The sequence below is a fragment of the Zerene cesonia genome, unplaced genomic scaffold (genome assembly GCF_012273895.1).
Source record: "Zerene cesonia ecotype Mississippi unplaced genomic scaffold, Zerene_cesonia_1.1 Zces_u001, whole genome shotgun sequence".
Lineage (NCBI taxonomy): Eukaryota > Metazoa > Arthropoda > Insecta > Lepidoptera > Pieridae > Zerene > Zerene cesonia.
The window spans coordinates 3,782,566-3,805,814 of NW_024045131.1; the positions used below are offsets into that span (position 1 = coordinate 3,782,566).

At 34.0% G+C, this 23,249-nt stretch overlaps 3 protein-coding genes across 3 annotated transcripts in view; 1 reads left to right on the top strand and 2 right to left on the bottom strand.

Annotated features, from left to right (window-relative positions):
- LOC119838098 (cullin-2) overlaps positions 1-3,429 on the top strand; it is a 16,522-nt gene extending 13,093 nt beyond the window's left edge. Inside the window, exons 15-17 of the mRNA XM_038363910.1 lie at positions 410-683; positions 1,158-1,264; positions 2,123-3,429. Of these exons, the coding sequence (XP_038219838.1) occupies positions 410-683; positions 1,158-1,264; positions 2,123-2,284 (543 nt within the window). The 3' untranslated portion in view covers positions 2,285-3,429. The remainder of the gene's footprint in view (positions 1-409; positions 684-1,157; positions 1,265-2,122) is intronic.
- Positions 3,430-7,381: 3,952 nt separating this feature from the next.
- Positions 7,382-11,919, bottom strand: LOC119838191 (histidine triad nucleotide-binding protein 1-like). The gene is made up of 2 exons (XM_038364035.1): positions 11,466-11,919; positions 7,382-10,082 (listed from the first exon to the last, which is right to left on the bottom strand). The coding sequence occupies exons 1-2, from the start codon at positions 11,793-11,795 to the stop codon at positions 9,921-9,923; spliced, it is 492 nt and encodes a 163-aa protein (XP_038219963.1). The 5' UTR covers positions 11,796-11,919; the 3' UTR covers positions 7,382-9,920.
- A 525-nt stretch (positions 11,920-12,444) lies between these two features.
- Positions 12,445-23,249, bottom strand: part of LOC119838214 (putative fatty acyl-CoA reductase CG5065) — a 28,792-nt gene continuing 17,987 nt past the window's right edge. The window contains exons 4-13 of the mRNA XM_038364063.1: positions 22,728-22,847; positions 20,615-20,740; positions 17,917-18,062; positions 17,516-17,628; positions 16,592-16,784; positions 16,079-16,225; positions 15,423-15,512; positions 14,836-15,000; positions 14,268-14,366; positions 12,445-13,317 (exon numbers count right to left, since the gene is read on the bottom strand). Coding sequence (XP_038219991.1) covers positions 13,158-13,317; positions 14,268-14,366; positions 14,836-15,000; positions 15,423-15,512; positions 16,079-16,225; positions 16,592-16,784; positions 17,516-17,628; positions 17,917-18,062; positions 20,615-20,740; positions 22,728-22,847 — 1,359 coding nt within the window. The 3' untranslated portion in view covers positions 12,445-13,157. The remainder of the gene's footprint in view (positions 13,318-14,267; positions 14,367-14,835; positions 15,001-15,422; positions 15,513-16,078; positions 16,226-16,591; positions 16,785-17,515; positions 17,629-17,916; positions 18,063-20,614; positions 20,741-22,727; positions 22,848-23,249) is intronic.

Below are 23,249 nucleotides of genomic sequence, written 5' to 3' on the forward strand. Positions count from 1 at the left end.
TAAATGCCGCTAAAACACTTTAAAAGTGTTTAAAATTATGTCAGGGGGGGGATAATTATTTTACTTATATATGCATAAATGTGTGAGTTTTAGAGAACAGATAAACAAAAGCAACAACACAGCGAATGAGATACCTTTTTACAGCTTTTTAATATATTAATATATCAATCGTTATATATACTGATTGATATATTTCTATCTAAATGTACTCGATCAAAAAAATTCAATTCAATTTATTCAATTTTAATACTTACTGTAGTCTACTCGTATACTATATAGAATATGTAATACAAACACAGTAGTTTTTTTTTTACATAATAACACGTTTAAACACACAACGAACACAAATGTTAATAATAAACCATTTGTGAAGAGAAAATAAATAAAATGAACCACGTGACCGACCGGTCCGCAGTGCGCGCTGCTGCTGATGTTCGAAACGACGGACACGCTGAAGGCGCGCGAGGCCCGCGAGGCGCTGCAGCTGAGCGACGAGGCGTGGGGCCGCCACGTGCGCCCGCTCGTCGAGGCGGGCCTGCTCGCCGCGCGCGGTGCTGGCGAGGCGGGCGAAGCGAGCGAGGCGGGCGAGGCGGCCGAGGCGGAGGAGCTGGTGCTCAATCTGGCGTTCAGCTGTAAGCGGACGAAGATCCGGCTGACGTGCGCCGCCGCGCCGCCGGCGCAAGGTCGGTTGCCTCGCTGCGAGGCAATCTTTTTTTGTTTTTGCGTATTCTTTTACGATTTGTGAATTTAGGTTAAGTGGGGGAGGCTTATAGTGTCACACTAACATCGCAATTAGTCATATATTTTTTTTTGATTCGAGTGAAATTTGATATGGAAATAAAGAGAAAACTCGTAAATATGTAACTCAATTTTTAATGTTTATGTATTGCTAAAATAGACTTCCATATTAAAGTCATTGATTTGGTTGCGCCTCGCACAAGTTAAAATTTCCACAAGTTTATAGAAAGCCCCATATTCATGGTTTCTCAAGTAAGACGAAAGTTGCGGGTTCGAATCCAGGCGCGCTATGGAAAGTTTTGCCATTCTCTTCAATTTATTCATTCAAATTGTTCATTCACTTATTCTATATATTCAAACTATTCACCCATTCGAACTGTTTTTAACATTCATTAATTCAATTAATTCATTCATCGCAGGCGGCTCCGGCACGGGCGCGGCCGGCTCGAGCGAGTCGACGCACTGCGACGACGACAGGAAGATGTATTTACAGGCGGCCGTCGTGCGCATTATGAAGCAGAGAAAGGTAAGGAAGGGGGGGGGGGGGTATTTTAAATAACATTTATTAAAAAAAAAAAAGAGAAAAAATGTCGGTCAAAGTTGTTTAGACAATCGTTCCGATAGTGAGACTTTATTTTTTTTTCAATTTCTTTATTTGCATTAAATAGTTATTTTTCACAAAAAAGCTCCACTCCATATTCTAAAACGTGATTCAACAATTTTCTATCATATACAAAAAGAGTCGTGGTCAATAGGTTGAGAACTCGCGGAGTTATCAAGTAACGAGATAAAAAAAGAATGTAGTTGAGATTTTTTGAAAGAACAAAAAAAAAATTTGATCACGAGGCAGGATTCGAACCTGCGTATCTTGCCTAACCGTAGCAACGCCTAGCCTCTCGGCCACCCGTGATCCTGCCACAGTAATCGAATTTCTTCTACTCTTTCGGCTTCATGTGCCTAAGGGGCACCCCACGCCATCTATTGAGATGATTAAGAACCATCACAACCAATACGAAACATTATTTCAATGATTACAATAAATCCATTTTTTTTTTCTATTTTTTGAAAATTTCTTGAAAAGTAGTAGTCAAAAATAAATGTATATAAATATTAAAAGAATGCAGTATTGCGAATGTTCCATTATATTTAGCTGTGTTTTTTTATCGTATGTAATTGTATAATATATTATTATATACCAGTATAATATATTAGCTATTAAAATACGTGGTTTTGCTCGCGAGTGAAGTCTAGTATTCTTTTATAACTCGACCGACGACGCCGGCTCAAGTTATATAGAAATTTTATTACCTTTGCTTAATTTTCAACAATAAATAATACAGTTTTATTTCTAATTCTTATTATATGCATTTTTTTTTTCATCCAGGTACTACGCCATACAGAACTTATACAAGAAGTTGTGTCTCAGGCACGAGGGTCCTTCGCCCCTTCGGTGGCCATGATAAAAAAGTGTATCGAAGCTCTAATCGACAAGCAATACCTGGAAAGGGCGCCTGGAAATCTAGATACCTATTCGTACCTCGCGTAGAATTACGTTTAGATGAGGATATGGGGATGCATTGAGGATGGGATGATGTAATGGGGATAGGACGATGCCATGAGAATATTAATGTATAGGATGAGGATGGTTTAAAGATCGAGGATACAACTAAAATAGCAGCGAATTTTTTGTTTATAAATAAAATTGCGAATGAATTAATTTATTTTAAGTAAACCATGTAATATATGATTAAAAATCTTTCTTAAATATATATTATCGTTTAAGTGAATGAAAAATTAACTATGACTTATTATTCTTATTCCTTGAATAAGTTAGAAAACGCTATTAACACCATTGAATTGCTACTTAGACATGTAAAAACGGATGAATCCCTTCATGAAATAAAAAGATGCATTAACAAAGGATAAGAGGATATAGAAGATGGAGTGATGTATTTGAGGATAGGGTGATTGGTTTGTTCGAGGATGGAATAAGTATGAATTATTCTATTTAAAGTATAAGGTGACTTTTGTAACTTTTGTAAATTATAAAAAATACTTAATATAATTAATACAAAATAAAAAGTTATTTTCATTTTCATTAAAGATTACTCTGATTATGTTAGCTTCTTGCACATATATCAGAGTGTACCCTCCACGTATACATTGCTACAGAGACGGTTGAATCTCAAAATGTAATTAACTTTAAAAAAATACGATTTTATTAAATATTAACTACAATAACTGCCTCGTTATAAATAAGCCTATCGTTACTATTTCCTTGTCTCGGTTTTATGCGAGTATCGTAACAAAATAATAAATTATTTAGACGTATATAAAAGCTTTTTTTTATTTACATTAAATATGACGAAGCCTCTTATCAATGGCCAAGAAAAATAGTCTCCTTAGGCACGTAGACATAGCTAAATTTGAATGCCTTAATGTTTATAAATTATCTAAATCTTTATATTATAAATAACCTACTTTTAGGAACATAATAAAAGCAATTGTATTGGAGCTTAGCACGATAAAAATACAAGGGAATTTTTTAGTGAGGTTAGAGGTAAATAGCACAACTTTGACTTTAGGATGATTGTCTCCTAGTTGTACACAAATTAGGTTTACCATCACCCTATCCTCAAAGTGTATCCCCAATCCCCGACTCGTTATAATAATTTATAAATAATTTAGTTAATAAATATTGTACGGATGCCGTTTAATCGTTGTTTTATTTCCCACCTATATACATAATATCAAATATCAATACTTCAATTGTATTTGTTTAATAGAAATAATTAACAGAACTAAAACATTTGGCAGTATTTAACAATAATGTTTTATCTATTGAATATATACTTACAAATTGAAGTAGGTATGTTATGTATGTTTGTTGTTTTTAGTAAGTTTTTAATCACAAGATTTACTTATTTTATGTCCTATCATTATTATGGAAATTGCTGTGCCGAATTTTATTTGACTGTAACTGGCAGTAAGCACCTATTGTAAGTGTCTTAGCTAAAAATAAATGAAATCAGTTTGTTAGTTGCGTCCACGCACAATATTTCAATATAGTAAGTCTTATAATAGTACTATTGTGGGAGCCGAGCACGCTTCAGCAGGAATTGGGTCAGCTCGCACCGGGGAAGTACCACACCCCCACAGAAAACCTTCGTGAAATAGTGGCATGCCACTGTGTTTCGTACGGTGAGTGGGGGAGCCGGAGGCCCGTTTCCTTTTCCCCACCCGTCCTAGTCCATTCCTTCTTTCCAGTCCTTTCCTTTCCTTTCCTTTTCCCTTACCCCATAAAAGCGGGCAGCGCATTCACAGAGGTACTACCTTTGCGAATATTTATGGGCGGTGGTGATCGCTTACCATCAGGCGAACCACCAGCTCAGCTGCCCGCTATGACATAACAAAAAAAAAAAAAAATTGAGACGTGAAACCTCCGCTTGCAAATGGACACCACAATATTAAATTGGTTTTTATTTCGAAAATTGTTAATATATACATAAATGATATGTTAAAAATAAAAAAAATTGCGAGGCACCATGACATAATCTTTTCATATTTTCCTTTGTCCACATTAACTACCATCCATGATCCACATGTATCATGAATTAATTAAAAATGCTATAAATGTGCACTTAAATACTATTTGATTAAATATTACAAAACACATACGCCTACCACGTAATACGTGACAATGATGTCGCAAAAATTCTCATTGTAATAAATTTATGTAATTTTACAATTACACAATTTTGATAAAAACTACAATATAGGGCACCGTGTGAAGGTAGAATTATGATTCAACATGAGTTTATTTGCCCTTGTCTGTCTTACTTTGCTGCAGGTAAGTTCAACACTATTTATTAATACTTTGTCATTACTCAACAATCACCATCACAAAGATGGAAGTGGGACTAGGTGTATAATATATTATTTTAACCATAACATGGTTATAAAAAATCTCTGCTTTTTTCTCCAATTATTCTTTAATCAACAGCTAATAATAATTATAGTGATTTGTATTTATTCAGTATTAGTTCTTCACGCCAGCTTCGCCCGTGGTATATATATAGCATATGTTCGTCAGTGTGGTTTTAGCTTTCTAGTAGTTTTAGATTTTGCAATCGGTTTAGTGGTTTTTGTGTGATAAGGTTACAAACAAACAAAAATTTGAAAAATACAAAAGTTACCTCTTTATAATATTTGTGGTAGGGAAATCCGACATAACAAGTGTATATTGCATTTAATTGCAAAGTAGGAATATCATAACATTAAATTATTTATCGTACAATGAAGCAACTCCTCTTTCACAGCAAGCATTCTCGCAATGCCTGTGGCCAGCTCCAACACCGATCAGCCTATCACCACCGCCTGTGGAACTGCTGCTCCCCCCACTCCCACCATGTGCTGCAGCCTGTCCATCATTAGCCTCTGAACTACCAGCGCTCACCCCACTTCTATCCTCAACACTCTCATCGTCAATTGCCGCTTCCTTACCACCGTTGCTGGAAGCTGCGCTACCTTCTGTTTTATCGTCAGCATTAGCTGCTGCCGCCCCTTTGCTGAATGCTGTACCAACTTGCGCGAAGGCACCAGCTGCTGCCTGTTTGTCTCTGCCCCCAGCCCCTAGTTGCGTAGCCGCACCAGCGCCTATGTATGTGTCCATGCCTCCACCAACACCTTGCGTTTCTTTATCACCTGCCCCTACGTGCGTTTCCTTACCCCCACCTGCCCCTACGTGTGTTTCCTTACCCCCACCTGCCCCTACGTGTGTTTCCCTACCCCCACCTGCCCCCACGTGTGTTTCCTTACCACCAGCGCCTACATGTATGGCCTTACCCCCTTCCCCTACCTGCGCGCCTGCTCCCATGGTATACGCCGCTCCACATTATTACGGATGTTAATATGTGAACACTGAATAGATTTAATTAGTAGGTACTACATAGCTGACTAATTTTATATCTCAATTTGACAGCAACAGCCTACAAGTGGACAAAATGCAGTGTAAACCTATTTACATATACGATTATTTTTGCAAGATTAAGATAATAAAGAATGTAAAGGTTATCATTTTTGGACCGAATGCTTATAGCTTTATACTTTATAGTATTTCCATTTTTCCGTAACTACAAATATTGTAATTAGTCAATCTATTGATTAGAATATACTACCGCCGCGCGGTTTCATCGACGAGCAATAGCAAGTATTTATTATATTTATTCTGATGTATAAGCTATATTATTGTAAAGCCCCATTAAAATCCATTCTGCAGTTTTTACGTGAAAGAGTAATAAATGTCCACCCATCCATACTTACAACCTTTCGCGTATGTTATATTAGTGGATGATACTTGCAATGAAGTTTGTTAACAATTTTTCATTATTTTTATAATAAATAGTTTTCTATTTCGAGTTAAAACGTTTAATACATGAAACTTATAATAAATAATTTAAAAAAGGTTTTCGTTTTATTTATTTATATATTGAGGGACAGTGATGGCGCTAGAAAACTGACATAGCCCTATATTTTTACCACAATAGAATTAGAACGACCGACACCCCGACCGTTGTAATATTTCTTGTGTATTTGTATACTTGATTACATAGTATTTTCTTGTGTTTGATTTTACGCGAGTATTATACATTTAGAAATTAAAAACTTTGAACGGATTTTAAACGCGATTCATTCTTTATATTTTAGGTCACGGGGAGACTGAGACCTCCCGTTACCACGCTCGCTGTAAAGTGTTCGAAACGTCGGGTTAAAAATATAATGAATAAATCGCGTTCAAAATCCGTTATAAAGTTTTTAATTTCTAAAAATAAAAAACACTTGATTACAAACAAACAAAAACACTTTATTGTGCACCAAATGATAAGAAATAAGTAAAAGAATTTACAGAAAATTATACACATTCAAGATTTTGTGATTCAGGCTTGAGATGTCAACTTAAGTTTTGATAGAAAGCCGTTTAAGTTTCGAAGTTATATTCAAGTACTTAGATATTCAATCTACTTCTTCAAGCATTTAGTGGGTTATGGGTAAGGGCCTAAACACAAAACAGGTATTTTAAAGTCTCATTAGGTCTACTGGATATGAACTTAGCTGTTATAATTTAATAATGACCTAGCTGTGACCCGCGGTTGAAACCGCGTAAGTCCGTATCCCGTAGGAATATCGGTATAAAAAGTGCCTATGTGTTATTTCAGTTGTCCAGCTATCTACGAAGCAAAATAGTATTATTATTCACCAATAGATGTCAGGAAAAAAAACACGAATAAAACACGAATGTGACATTTTCTAAAAAAGATTCCTAGCTAGATCGATTTATCGCCCCCGAAACCCCCTATATACTAAATTTCATGAAAATCGTTGGAGCCGATTCCGAGATTCCAATTATATATATACAAGAATTGCTCGTTTAAAGGTATAAGATTATTAAGACAGTGATTGATCCTACTATAGAACGGAGTTCTTTGTTTTTATGTCATCGTCGGCAATGGAGCTGGTGGGTCACCTGATGGTAAGCGCTACCAAAGGAAACTGGAAAGGGTACGGAAAAGGATACGAGTTTCCTTTTAATACTAGAACAGTGGTTTTGTGTAATACTCTTTATGTCCGAAAAATAAAACACCAATCTCAAATAACAAATTTATTTTAATACCTTTGGTTACAGAATTTAACAATGCATTAAACTCTTAACAAATAAACAGTTACGAAGCGATTCTTAACATTTTCTTGTAGAAAACATTCAAATCACGTCCGTATACGCCCACAACCGACCTTAGACTGAACTAACTTAAACATATAATAAATTTTTATGTCTTTTATGCGGGTATTGAAAAAAAAAATCTCAATGTTTTTGGAGTTATATTATTATTTAGAAATATAAAAGACAAGTTTAAAATTGTATTTGAATATTCTATTCAGGTATATTTTATGAAAAACCACAGCTTGCGACCAACAGTGGCAAAAGTAGAGTCAGCAGAAAAATTTACAATTTCACGTCAATTTATATTAATTTTAATGAATATTTCTAATAATTAACTGCTGTTATTATTGTTTAACAAATAACGACATTTGTTTGATTGCATTTAAAGATGTTTTTTATAGAAAATGTGAAATAATATAAAAATAACAAGTGTATAGATTATTAGTGACATTCTTTAAAATAATGACTTTATTGTGACTAGATTGGACTATTGTACACTGAGATTCAACTCTAATAAAATGTTTAACCAACTTCCAAAAATAATGCTCGATTATATATTTTCGACCGCCAGACCGAAATTACAAGAGATACATAAGCATCGAAAACGTCTTAAATTTTGGGAACGTCGGTTAAACATACGAGGGTCTTAATAATAACGAATATTTAAAACCAGCTTATTAAAATTTGACAAAATTAACTTTATACCATATATATTACAGATAATCCTAAACTTTTTCCAGAATAAGACATTTCTGAACTAGACAGAGTTACGTATTATTCATGTAAAATATCACATACTTATGCACTGCCAGTCATCAAACTGAGGTTATTTCTTTAGTTGGGGCCATATAACCCCCAGCTGGGGCCCCTAATGGGTTAAATAAAGCCCTGGTTATTAAGAGCCCTATTTTTTACATTGCTATAGAAGTTGTTAATAGAAAATATGTTACATCACCAGCAATGTATGTTTCAGCCCTCCGGCGTTCAATCAAGAGGCTAGGCTATCAATTGGATGGCTAATGAAGCCTGTTGTTTACGTCCTTTTCTTGTACAGATTAAATTAGTTTGAACGGTTTGATTTATAAGGCACTATCAATGCATCTATACTAATAACGTTAAGATGAAGAATTTGTTTGTTTGAACGCAGTAATCTCAAGAACAGTTGGACCGATTTAAAAAATTCTCCCGCTGGATATGTACGCGATCTCCGAGTTCCATAGGCTATATATGTACCACGGGCAAAGTCGGGGCGAACAGCTAGTTATAAAATACTACCGCTAATTATCAATACAAAATAAAACCTAAAAACAATATCTATTAACGATATTAAGAAATAACTACAAAATGAACAGATTTCATAAAATCAACGACAATTTAAATGGAAAGATGCACACCTTAATACTATTTTGGCTTTTTTATTGCACAAGAACCGAATAATAATAAATCCTTTTCTACAAAAAAAAAAAAAATCTGACGTCCCTTGGTAACACTCCAGATTCTAAATTGGGACCAAATGACAACAATTCCCTATCAAACACGAAAAAAAATCGCGTCCATCAGTTGAAAACCCGCGAAGTTAGCGACTTACTAACAAAAAAAAAAAGATTTGAATTGAGAACGTTCTTCATTTTTGGGAACGTCAGTTGATAATGAACCTTATAATAAGTGAGTCTAAATCTAATTTACTATACACAATGGCCGTACATATGACACTTTAAAATCTTTAGTATTGCTATAATTTGTTTGAGCGAAATTCAAACTTATCTGATTTGAGTTTAAATTTATTTTTATGTGTAGTTTTTTTACTGGATCATCGATTATGAGTGTAAATATTTAATTTCAAATATGTAATACTTTGGAATGGAAAAATCACCCAAAAATCTTGTTTTATCAGATTAAAAATAATAATCACTTAATATATTAATTACAACTTTAGTAAATCAAATCTTTTTATCAAAAGATTGGCTACTATCACAAAACAAACGAACAAATTGTAAATTTCGTCGCAATGCACGTAGACTTTAATAATTAAAGCCGCGTCATTGTAAATTCCCGCCTAAATAGCGTCCTAATCTTTTATCTATGATCTGCCATTTATTGCAATACTAAATCATTATGTTATTTTTTTTACATCTTAATCGACATCTTTAATAAAAACTCACATTACATATTAGATCTCGTAATTTAATTAATTCCGCAACACTGAAATAAAATTCGAATTAAATTTCATTAAAATTCAATTTTATTTGAAAATTCTGAACTGAGAATGCCGAACTAATTTGTGTATGTCCATTTCCCAAGCCCACAGGATCGATCCCGTTGTGGAAAATAGCATAGACAAAGTTTCTATTATTTTAAATGTCAAATTGACATATTTCAGAAAATGGCACAGACAACATACAATTTTATGTTTTTTTTTGTCAAATTGACATTTCAGTGTTGGCAGTTGCATGATTCGAAAAAATTAGCCAGGAGGCCATCCCATTTGCCTGCCACCCAGCACGTGCAAATGCAGATGGTAGACGGATTGCGCGCCGTGCCTACCGTTGTTAACAACTAAACGCCAGCCTGCCGGAGCCCGTTCTGCTCCTAGCGACCTTGCTACAACCATTAGGTGACCTAGTAGCTGAAAATAAAACCAAATAATCATATAAATAACTTATAACATACTTACAGATTTTATAAATGAATTATAATATACTTTGAATTATAATATATTTTTTAAGGTATTTGAACTTGACTACCTAACTATTAAAAATGAAATATAGGAACTTCTTTTTTAAAATTGGTTTCCACTTACTATTATGACAATATTCATGGAATTTATTTATATTTCATTATAGACATAATTTAACAAAAATATAAAGCCAATATTTTTGAAAAATAATTTAAGTTTCTACTGATAAAACAAACTATGATCTGTGAAATTCTAATAAAATGGAAATATTAATATTACAGACAGACAAAACATTAGCGTTCACATAATTAGTGCGTATTGTCACATGCCTATGACTAAATCTTATGGAATGTCTGATAAGCAAAACGTTAATGCAAGGATAGCATTCTAAAATTATCTATATTCTGTGTCATAAAGATAAGGCATGTTTTGAGTCGCATTTATCATGACAACACATTATTACTAGATAATGTTTCATTTCTCTTTCATTTAGAAACATTTCTGATTGTAATTTTTAACCGACTTCACAAAAAGGAGGAGGTTTGTTTGTTAGCGCATAATTTTCACTGGGATTTTGATGATTCCCATTTATATAAAAATAAATATAATATGGTTTAAAATTTTTAAATATTTCAACTTTATGAATAAAACATAAAAAAATGCAGTCAAATTAAGAACCTCCTTTACATAAAGACGGTTCAATTTAAAATAAGCATGTATTAAATAATGTAAGTGTGTTACTACTTTAGCTTGCTGTGAAAACTAGGACAGACTCATATTAAATGATAAAATACCAAAAATAATAGAAGAAACAAACATAACAATTTTTAAAGAGTATTAAGTGAAGAAATAAATAAGGAATGTGAAACAGAATTTGCTTTTAAGAAGTTGATTTACTATTTTAGTAATTCTTCCTTCTTTAAATTCATCTATTAAGGTTAAATATTAAACAAAACTTAGTTGTAGTACTTCTAAATGTAATATTGTACCAAGTTTATAAGAGACAAACTTATTCTTACATCTACTATATAAAAATAAGTCGGGTTTTCCTTCCTGATGCTATAACTCCAGAACGCATAAACTGATTTCCACGGTTTTGTATTCATTGGAAAGGTCTTGGGCTCTGTGAGGTTTATAGCAAAGAAAATTGGCGAAACGGAACAAAACGTTCGCCGGGTTTACTAGTACCACTAAACTACCATATAAAATTTAGTAAATAAACTATTGAGTGGGAATAAAGTATTGAAAAAGTGACTTCTCTCATCAGTTGTTACATGTACTTATAATATCATGTTTGCTAATGAGGTGATTTTTAAGATAAGTAATACAAACCTCCTTATCATTGGTCTCACAGTCTTGCAACCTAGCTATCCTACGTTTTGGGATAACCAGGAAGTGAACCGGCGCCTGGGGTGCTATGTCGTTGAACGCTAGACAATAATCATCTTCGTATATTATGTCTGCCTTGATTTCCTTCGATATTATCTTATCGAATATAGTCGGGCCAGGCGAAGCAACGCTTGAAATCTGAGCTTTCTTAACTTCGTCGCTATACGGTCGGCGAACAGCGATCGCGGCCCCTCTGTTCAGATCATATATATTTGTTGGATAACTTTTCTTCAATCGGAACTTTAGCGCGCGTTGGAACACCTTATTGAACATTTTGTAAACAACAAATTACATTTTATCGTTAACACGCGATAACTCCGTATCTGCTTTGATTGTTTGTGAATGCGGAATGTTGATTTTTTTTTTTTTGTGATAAAGTTCGCAAATTACTTATGGAATTGACAGTGTCATGTGTAATTTGACACTTGACAGCTACATGAAATAATATAATTTGACACTATTATTGTTTCGGATACATCTCTTTTTGATACAATGAAGTTATTTGTGTCTATATTGTGTGAAATGCGATAACTTCATCTACAAATTAATGTTAAAAAGTGTGAATCCATGATGTAGAAAGATTATAGTATAATAGCACAAAACACTAATTTGAACTGTACTTAGTTGCGCCAAGTAATTAAGAATTTGAAATAATGAGCTAAGTACGCTTCAATAAATTTAGTTTCTAAATTCAGTGACAGCTAAAATCAATGCAGTGTAATAACACTCGGACAAGTGTGAGTATAGAAAAATTACAAACACCATTAATTACTTCTGCAGTGATTCAGGCAACTATATCCCAAATCATAAAACAACAAAATACATACTTAACAAAAGTACCAACTTATGACCACATGGACATATTTTTATACCCGAGCGCTAATATGGAAAGGGATGGTGAATAAAAACATGCATTTAATTTATAAAACGTTATATTAAAGCTTTCAAGTTTCAACATAGTGAATAATTATTATTAACTTGTCTTAGTGGAATATTATACATTTTATTAAATTAATATATTGTAAATTATGCTAGTTAATAACATTGTAGTCGACCTTATTAATTTATAATAATAAAACCTTTTCGCATCTTATATACCCATTTGCAATGCATAAAATGCTTTTATATTGAGCAATAATTTATAATACACTTAAATATAATAATAACATAAAGCTGAAGTTTGTTTGAACGAGACAATCTCAGGACCTACTTTGTCACTTTATAATATTTTAAGTTCCGCTAGTTATTTATAGAATTTTGTCTTCAAATATTTTCTATGTATGTTTCTATATGAAAAAGTATAATTACACGTTACAAAACACATAAAACGAATAATTTATGCATTAATTGATAAAACTGCACCGCTATTGTAAAGAGGAAAGCTTTTTGTTTATTTGTGCTACATAAGCTCCCAAAACTCTGGACCGATTTTGAAAATTTGTTTCACAAGTAGAAAGCTACATTTTTCCTTACATAGGCTAGACTTTTTTTGCTTATCCTACTTTGTCATAAATTAATCCCAAGAAACTTTATACATAATTACTAACAATGAAAATTTTAAATTGTACGTTTTCGAATTCACTTTCATAAAGATCTTCTCTTACAATTATGTGTTATTATCTCTTCTTATCTCTTTCATTCCACACCCATAATATGTGTGTACGCGTCGTTAAAAAGAGACAGCAATAGTCGTAGCGTAGCGTACACGAAGTCCCTTATGAATTTATTTTGTAAAATCAACCGTAGGAATAAAACTATCGAAAATGCCATCACTCCCTTGTGAAGGTAATATAGTCTGTAATAATTTTAAAATATTTATATTAGACAAGACAGAATAAAATAAAAAATCATCAAAAATGGATGCAATTTTGCCAAGAATTTGGTATGTATGTGAAACTGCGAGTTCAAGCTAGTTTTTCTATTAGGGGGCGTCCATAAATTACGTGAGGTGTTTAAGGGAGGGAGGAGGTCAAGTAAAATCTTTCCAAATCTCACTCGGGGGAGAGGGGGGGTTTTAAGAAATGTCACGTATTTTTTTTTAACAGAAAACCGTGTAAAAAAAATAAAATTTAGTTAAAGTAAAAAAAAATATATATAAAAATTTACATATGTCAAAACTTGATGTATGTAAGTAGTATTCGTTATTTATCCTTTTAAATCCCGCGGACGGATGATTTTTTTCTTTTCCTTTCTCAAATCCAATGGGTTATAAATAATAGTGAAAAAATCATAGTCAAAATATATTTCAAAAAATCTCACGTGAGATTTGGGGAGGGGGGGAGAGAGTTAAGGAAAATCTCACGAAATCTCACCAAGTAGGGCGTCAGGGTCAAAAATCCTGAAAAATGTCTCACGTAATTTACGGACGCTCCCTTACTATTATTCATATTTTTATATATTTTTATATGAATAATAGTTTATTTATATTATTATAACTATTATTTCACAACATTTTATAGTAAATATAAATTACGGTAGTTACGATAAGATTATAGAATTTTTTGTTCATTAAAATTTATTAAAACAAATAAGTATGGATTAACTTTTGGCATTTGAATACATAACCTGATTTGTTATGAGATTTATTAATATACCGATGAATTTTTAGGCAATTGGCAAGCATAATCTTTATTTAAAAAGTGAAATGAATTAATTATGTAGTTCATTTTCATCAAATTAAAAATAAAACCATTAAGTTTTAAAATCTATACAGTGGTGTACCTAAGGATTACACTAAGTGCTTACCGGTTCACATGGCGAACAGCTTCTGGAATATTTTCGTCTGATTCTTTTAATAAATACTTGCGGGTGCCTTTAACAAAGTTTTTGTATTGCTCATCCCAGCTAAAATGTACCATTTTATCAGTATTATCTCGGAATTATATTAAAAAGTCAAGGGATCGATACCAGGCGGGCGTGCAAAAAATAATTTTCGATTTAAGATTTACAATATTACGACGTTCAGTTATATGTATTTGAGTAGAGATACAAATTTAATAGAAACAGAATATATTGAGGTAAATATAATATAGGAAATGACGAAGTCGTAAAATAATGTCATAGTAATAAATATGTAATGCTGTAAAGATACCAATAAAATTTTATATTGAATTACATATTACGCTAAATACTAGTTAGTTTAATGAGGTGCACTTGACCGACTTTACTTAATCAAGTATTTATTTTTTACAACTCCATTAATTGTATCCTGTCATTAAAGCTTCAAAAACAAATTTATTTTCAAACACAAATTTAACGAATAACTAGTTTATTACAAATAAACAAATATTAAATACTTTTTAAAAACACTTACTCTATAGTCTGTGGATCCAGATTATATATCTCTCTGTCCTGTGGCGTGAGTCGATTCCTTAAACGCTTTACGTTATCTGTGCGAAAGTGCCATTCGCGTAACGCGAAAAACGTCAAAACTTCATTCATGGCGCGCATTTTTTGCTCAGCTGTTATTAAACTTATTCTGTTGAAAAGTAATTTATCAAGATGTTATCACTTATAATATAAATACATAATTTTTTTCGTAAATGCAATGTTTAAAACTTGAGTAAATCATCGAGTTTCATTTTAGAGTAATATAGTTTTAGTTTAAAGTGAATGACATAAGTAAACATCTTCGTAAATCGAATTCTCTGAAATTGAACAATGTATTTTAATTAAAAATAATGGTACTTTATGCGTCCCAAGTAGAAAATGTTTTATTATTTAAGTGATTAGTGAATAAAGTTAAATATATATAAATAAAAATGTTTTAACCAATATAGCCAATCTTTGTTTTAAGATATAAGGAAGTTTCATACTTCGCATGGAGAGGAAATATATTCTACTGGTGAAGCCGACGTTGACTGCCATATTTTAATATAAATCCTTACTATACAAACAAACCTCATCTTGACTCCCAAGGTCTTCAGAATATATTCCGCAAGGTGTAGTGGAATTGTTTGTAGAGCGAATTCCAGAGCTTTATGGACATATCTGAAACAAAATGTTTGTTATCATAATACTGAAGTATTATCTACATATTATAAATAAACTTTTGTGAGTTAGTAACGTGTTCACGCACAAACCGCTGAATCGTTTTCAAAAATACTTTCACCATCAGTAAGCTGCAACTTCACTGAGTGATCCTACTAATATTATAAATGCGAAAGTTTGTAAGTATGTGTGTGTGTTTGGTACTCTATCACTCAAAAACTACTGAACCGATTGCAATGAAATTCGGTACGTAAATAGCTGGACAACTGAAATAACAAAAATGGAACTTTTTATCCCGATATTCCCATGGGATACGGACTTACGCGGATGAAACCGCGGGGCTCAGCTAGTGGGATATACCAAGGGCAAAGCCGGGGCGAACAGTTAGTTATCTATAGTTCTGTGCTTATATTAAAGAAAGCTAAGGTTTTTGATTTAAAAAAATGACATACAAACACACTTTCGCATTTATAATATTAGTAGGAAGATGTATTCTATTACCAAACTAGCACTTTTCTCTTTGTACAGTGTTCTGACAGATAAAGATAGAGAAAGAGAGAGATGACCTGTTTTCCACGCCAGTACCAGACGGGTACCATAGAGCTGCGTCGAGTGGGTACTTGGGCAAATAGCGGTGTAGGGCCAGCTCGAAGTCTGCCCATTTCGTGGGGTTCTCGCAAGTGCTACAGTTGTACACCTTTACTGATGTTGGTCTGTGGAAGGGTTATATATTTATGTCATTATGATTATAAAATAAAACTATAAGACATACCAGTACTTATAATTTTGTAGTAAAAGCAAAGCACTTGTAACACCTCTAGTGTTGCAAGTGTTTATGGGCGGTGGTGACCACTTAACATCAGGTGGCCCACCTGCTCCTTTGCTTGCTCTGCCATAAAAAAAATTGTGTCTGAGTTTGAGTTTGTGTGTAAATTTGAGTTACGAACGTTATACTCGCTTATCAATATGGGCAGTAAATCTGCCCGTTTCGTGGGGTGTTGCCTGAACATGTGCTGTAACTTATTTATGAGTTGAGTTTGAGTGCGTGTTTGAGATTGAGTCACGAACACCATACTCACTTATCGATAGCTGTCTCCCAAGCCACGGCCAACAGGGTGTCAATGGCGATATCAACGGGCAATAAATCTGCCCGTTTCGTGGGGCCCCGCCTGAACACGTGCAGAAGCCCCTTGCCCGCGGCGGCCGCAACCCCGCTGGGGCCGTTTAGGTTCTCGACCCATCCGGGAAATGGATGTCGTAAGGAGGACACCACTAAAACAGATGGATGTTTTTTTATTTATTTGTATATAATCCAGCAGCATTATAGGTTAACTGTTTATTAAAGTAATTGATTAAATGGTTAATTGTGGGGTTCAATGTATCCATATGTATCCATAGTTCTTAATTATTTATATCAATTAATATATATAACGCATACGTTATGGTAAAATCGTATGTATAAAAATAAACGTCAAATCTACTTATGTATTTCAATAATAATTATTGTTTGTGATATCATGTCAATACTAATTATTTGTTTAGAGGAAAACGATAAGTCAATTACAATTGTTATTTGCAACTTCATCATTATTTACTTAAATAATGCATTAAAAACTTAATCGCATGTTCAATAACGATGAATTATATGATTTTTTTTTTGTGAAGAATATATAAGTTTGTAAGTGGCAAAAAGACCTCCACAGAATTAAAAAACATTGATATTAGTGAACAAAAAAAGAAACTTTGGGAACCTCTTTTTATGTTAAACAGTAAATCACAGATTTTTAAATAATAATAATGATCTATAAAGTTGTTGCAAATGGTGCAAAAAAAATACACATATGTTTAAGTTGCGTAAAAATAGGCTTTGTAAACAGCGACAACTTCCACAAAAGTATACATTTTTTTTAAATGGTGCACAAGAAAAGAAATTTTGAGAATCTCTGTCCTAAAAATCTGGTAATAGACTTAGACTAATTGCAATATAATTGAAGATATCTCACCTATAGTAGGCCTAAAAATGGCGACTGGGTATTGCCGTGATGAACGACTTCTTACAGCTTCTTCGGCCATTGCTTTTGTAAATGTGTATGTGTTAGGCTTTGGATGGATGTACCTGTGAATTCATTAAATAATTATTGATCGTTATTTGATACTATTTTTTTTTAATTTAACTACACATCACTGCTTGAAACTGTGAAGGAAAAGATCGTGAGCTAACCGACATGTCAAAGTATCAAAAGTTCGACGACATCTGCCAAACCGCACCAGCTCCGCACCTACCAGTGTGGTGGATAAAACCCTGTGAAACCCTCATAGGAGGTTAGAGTCCCTGCAGTGGGACGTATGGGCTGACGATGATAAATAAATATGTATGTATATAAGTATAATAGATGTAACGTACTGCGGAGTGATATTATGCATCAGGTTTTCCGGTACAGCTTCAACGAGCGCCAGCAGACGGTGCAGAGGCGCTGGTGGAGTGTACACCCTTTCTTCTATTGAGGAGTGCTCAGGATTACTATACGCTGTTGACACGTGGACGAGCACCTAATTGATAGTAATAAAAATGATTGATAAGGTACATCGCCATCACCACAGAAACCCTCACCCTTCCTAAATCATTCCGTCAATCAGCCGTCAAACCTTTCCTTATTCTTTACAGCTTTGTATTTTTTTTTATTTATGTTACAGTCGGCAATAGAGCTGGTGGGACACCTGATGATAAGCGCTACCACTGCCCATGAACATTTGGAGGCATAAGGTCCATTGCAGATCTTACGCCTCTACAAATGGATTGCCGACTTTTTGGGAAGGGATTAAGAAAGGATTTGCGATAGGAATAAAGGAAAGGACTGGGAAGGGTAAGGAAAAGGATATGGGCCTCCGGCTCCCCCATCCACCGAACGAAACACAGCAGAATGCTATTTCACGCCGCTCGTATGTTCAATGTAAATTTTTCTGAATTTTCTCGTTTTATGTATATAAAGTTATTATTGTCGTTTTACTCATTGGGTAAAGTACTTTCGATATCAGTTTAAACTTATTTTATATGTGTTTTAGTTACGAAATAATCGCCTGTGCACACTTAACCATAACGAACGGCTTGTCCTACTTCCTACTTAATCCTACTAATATTATAAATGCAAAAGTTTGTAAGAAAATGTATTTGTTGCTCTTTCACGCAAAAACTACTGAACTGATTGCAATGAAATTTGGTAAGTAGATAGCTGGACAACTGGAATTACATATAGGCAACTTTCTATCCCGATATTCGGACGGAATGCGGACTTACGCGGGTGAAACCGCGGGGCGCAGCTAGTCTTTAATAAATGCATTATAATGTAATATTATTTATTATTCATCGAGACAGTAATAAATTTAAGTATTGTTTAATATCCTTCACTGAATTAATTAACCACGATAAATATTCATTTATAATACACAATCTCATAATGCACTCAGTAATATTGTATTAATTGGTGTGTATTTTAACATTAGTATGGTCTGGTACAGGACAAAAACACCTATGATCATTTGGGCAAGTATTTATACAAATAAATGTTTTAATTTCATATCCTAATCCTATCCTACTAATATTATAAATGCGAAAGTTTGTAAGGATGTGTGTGCGTTTGTTGCTCTTTCACGCAAAAATTACTGAAGCGATTGCAATGAAATTTGGTACGTAGATAGCTGGACAACTGGAATTACATATAGGCAACTTTTTATCCCGATATTCCTACGGGATACGGACTTACGCGGGTGAAACCGCGGGGCGCAGCTAGTTTTATACATATATAGAGTTTAATAACATAATATCATCTATTAAAACTAAATTATAGAAATGAAGTGACTCAAGTTTAGTTTTATTACATTTTTCTAAACCAATAAATAAAGAGGTAAAGTTTGTCTATTCATACATGTATGGGGTACACTTTTGATTTAATGAAGCGATTTTTTTTTAACAACAGAAAGCCACGTTTTCTGCGAATATAGGTTATAGTTCATTTTATTTTTATCCCGGGTCATTACGTGCGGAGCCGGATCGATTGCTTAGTATTTTATATATAAAATATTAATAGCCCTTTACCAGGAAATGATGCCATGCAAATATCATGTAAACTTCCATCATTCATGATATGGTCAAGGTAATTAATTATATTAATGAAATAATATAACACAATATGCTATGAATAATTTATACCGATGACACGAAACTAGCAAACCGCATAAATAAAGATGCATGTGTTAAACAGCTGAGCCTATGCAAATGTATTAATTTTAATAGTAATTTTACATCCTATCTATCCTATCCTACTAATATTAGAAATGCGATAGTTTGTGAGCATGGATGTATGTGTATGTTTGTGACTCTTTCGCGCAAAAACTACTGAATCGATTGCAATGAAATTAGGTACTAATGTACGTAGATAGTTGGACGACTGGATTAACACATAGGCAACTTTTTATCCCAATATACGTACGGGATACGGACTTACGCGGGTGAAACCGCGGTCACATCTAGTATATTATATTATATTAGTGTGATTGTAAAATTGTAAAACACATCAAAAACAACAATATTAGTTTTTCGCTAAATTATAATCTATCGATATGAAACCATTAATTTATGAAATAAGATGTGTTAGCTTAGGTTTTACTTTAAACCTAACCTCATCATGCCTGCGCCCATCCAGGTGAGCGCCCTTCGTACGAACACAGTCACAAAAGACCGGCGTGACATAGCAGCATGCTACTGTGTTTGCCACACGGAACAAGTGAACTTGCCACCGAAGATGGTGTACGCTTTGTACTATAGCGTTTATTGTGGTGTCGCGATTATCTCTCTGTTTTTTACACATAAAGTAGAGAGAAACGGAGTTCCTTTCGTTTCTATAAGAGAGAGAGAGAGATATATATATAGAGAGAGAGAGAGATAGAGAGAGAGAGAGACAGAGAAACAGGCGCACGCAGCACAGCTTACAATAGCTTACTATAGCAAAAAGTGTCGTGAGAACTTTTCGTAAGATTTTTTTCCGTCTAGCCCCCTTCCACAACGCGCGATAAGGAACTTTGTTCCAAAAGCTGGCAACACTCACCTCTATGTTGGGCAAATTGTCGCATATATCCATCAGCCGTATAACAGATAGGACGTTCTGATCTACAGCCGTGTGAAGCGCTTCGTCGAATTTCAGTGTGGCCGCTGAATGGAATACTACGGAAACCTACAAATAATAATAAAATGCAATGATTTATTACGTACAGATAAGGATTAAATTAAATAGACATAGACATCTTTTTAAACAATTTAAACAAGAGACTCTAATTAAAAAAGGTCACGACGTCCCTGAAGGGAATCATTGACCAAAATTCTTTCCAAAATTGATCAAAATTCTTCTATAATTGACCAAAAATACAATTTCCCATCAAACGCAAAATGTACGCAAACGCATTTAACTCGGAAAATCAATGATTAACCGATAAAGAGCTGCGATATATTGATTATAACATACAGTAATTCTGTTCTACAAAAAAAGATCACCCACATGTCTGGGTGTCGAGTATAACTCCAGATTTTAAATCTGACAAAATGACAGTTCAATTCCCTATCAAACACAAAATTAAACACTGTAATCGGTTGAGCACTTCGGAGTTATCGAGTCACATAATAACAAATATACAGTCGAATTAACATTTATAAAGTACACTTTGTTGAGGCAAAATAAGCTACAATAATCACATTATACACACAAATATTATAAATGTGAATGTTTGTTTGTTTGGATGTTTGTCCGTTAATCACACTGAAACTCAAAAGATGGATTTTGATAAAATTTGGTATACAGACAGGGTATAAGCTGAATTGGGTGATACCTTTTATCTCTATTAAATGCTCCCTTGGGACAGCTAAATCATTTGTAAATGTCCTTATTCAAAGGCAAAGCTTCGGGAGGAAGCTAGCTATTTATTTTAATACGGATGCCAGCCATCGAAATATAAAAAAGCAAACAGCATCATTCATACATTTTTTATGTGTGGGTATTCACCGAAAAACAAAAATTTTGAAAATGGTGTGCGAGATAAAAGTTTGGGAACCTCAACTTGACAAAGATTATTATAACGATTCTGTTAAATTGTGATGATGTGGTGTTATTGGGTTTAATTATAAGGTTAACTTTGTAAAATTAATTAATGAACTTGCTTATTGACATAATCGTACTAATATTATAAATGCGAAAGTTTGTAAGGATGTGTGTGGGTTTGTGACTCTTTCACGCAAGAACTATTGTACCGATTGCAATAAAATTTGGTACGTAGACAGCTGGACAACTGGAATAACATATAGGCAACTATTTATCCCGATATTCCTACGGGATACGGACTTATTGTATATATTGCATGTCACTATAACTCAAGAACAATGTCCTTATAATTATATTTTAGAATCTTTTTGTAACTAGCTGTTGAGCGCAGGTTTGCCCGCGCGATCCTAATAAATTTTCAGGGTAACTTTCAACCCATATTTTATCCCCTTGGGGGTAGGATTTATCAAAGTGATTTTTAGTCTTTTTAGCCTACGTCATAACATCTATCCGCATGCCAAATTTCAGCCCGATACGTCCAGTGGTTTGGGCTGTGCGTTGATAGATCACTATGTCAGTCAGTCACCTTTGAGTTTTATATCTATATATAGAAGATATATATGTGTGTTGTAATAAATGAAATTTCAATATGAATTTAAACGACAATTAGGAAATCTTTTTCTATGACATAACAAGCAAAGGGGCAGGTGGGCCACCTGATGTTAAGTGGCCAACACAGCCCATAAACACTTGCAACACTAGAGGTGTTGCAGGTTGCCGGCATTTTAATGACATATACGCTCTCTTGTTGAAGGCCCCAATGTCGTAATAGTTCGGGAACACCGTAGCTGGTAAGTCCAAAAACTATTTATTACTAGACGTTCGTTCCGGCTCCGCCCGGATATAAAGATTCCTGTTTATCCCAGGGGAAATTCGGAGAAAAAGTATCCTATCAACGAAGTCAGCTAATACCCCGTCTGCATACCAAATTTCGTCATAATCCGTTCAGCAGTATCAGCGTGATTGACGGATAAACATTCAAACAAACAAACTTTCAATGTGTGATTAAACTCAACTCAAAGCTTAACTTTTTCATATAAGAAAAATAGAGTTCCTTATTTGTATTTACCTCGTGCAACGAATGTAAGTTTTCCGGGGAAATCCCCAGATTCGGTTGGGACACATCACCAGGTACGATACTGAGCTTGTCCAGTTGTTTCGGGTTTGTTTGTCTGAGTACATCGAATACCTGAAAAAAACGGTCATTTAAGCGGGTTTAAACGGCATTTTTTTCCTTATATTATAAACATTAAAAGTAATAAAAACTACTTAATGAATTCATCGTCATAATGATTACAGCCTATATACGATCCCACTGCTGGTACACAGGCCTGCTATGAGGGTTCAGGCCATAATCCACCACGCTGGCCAAGTGCGGGTTGGCAGATGTCACATGTCGTTGAACTTTTGTCGATGTTTTTCTTCACCGTTTCGGGCAGTGATGATGTAATAAATTGCAGATAAATTGAATAAATAAATTTATTTTCGACGTCTCGACGCCCAGACTTAAGTCCCAATTCATCGCCACCGAGTCACCAATTATTCTTTGTATACATAAATTAAAGAAAGAAAGAAAGAAACATTTATTCGG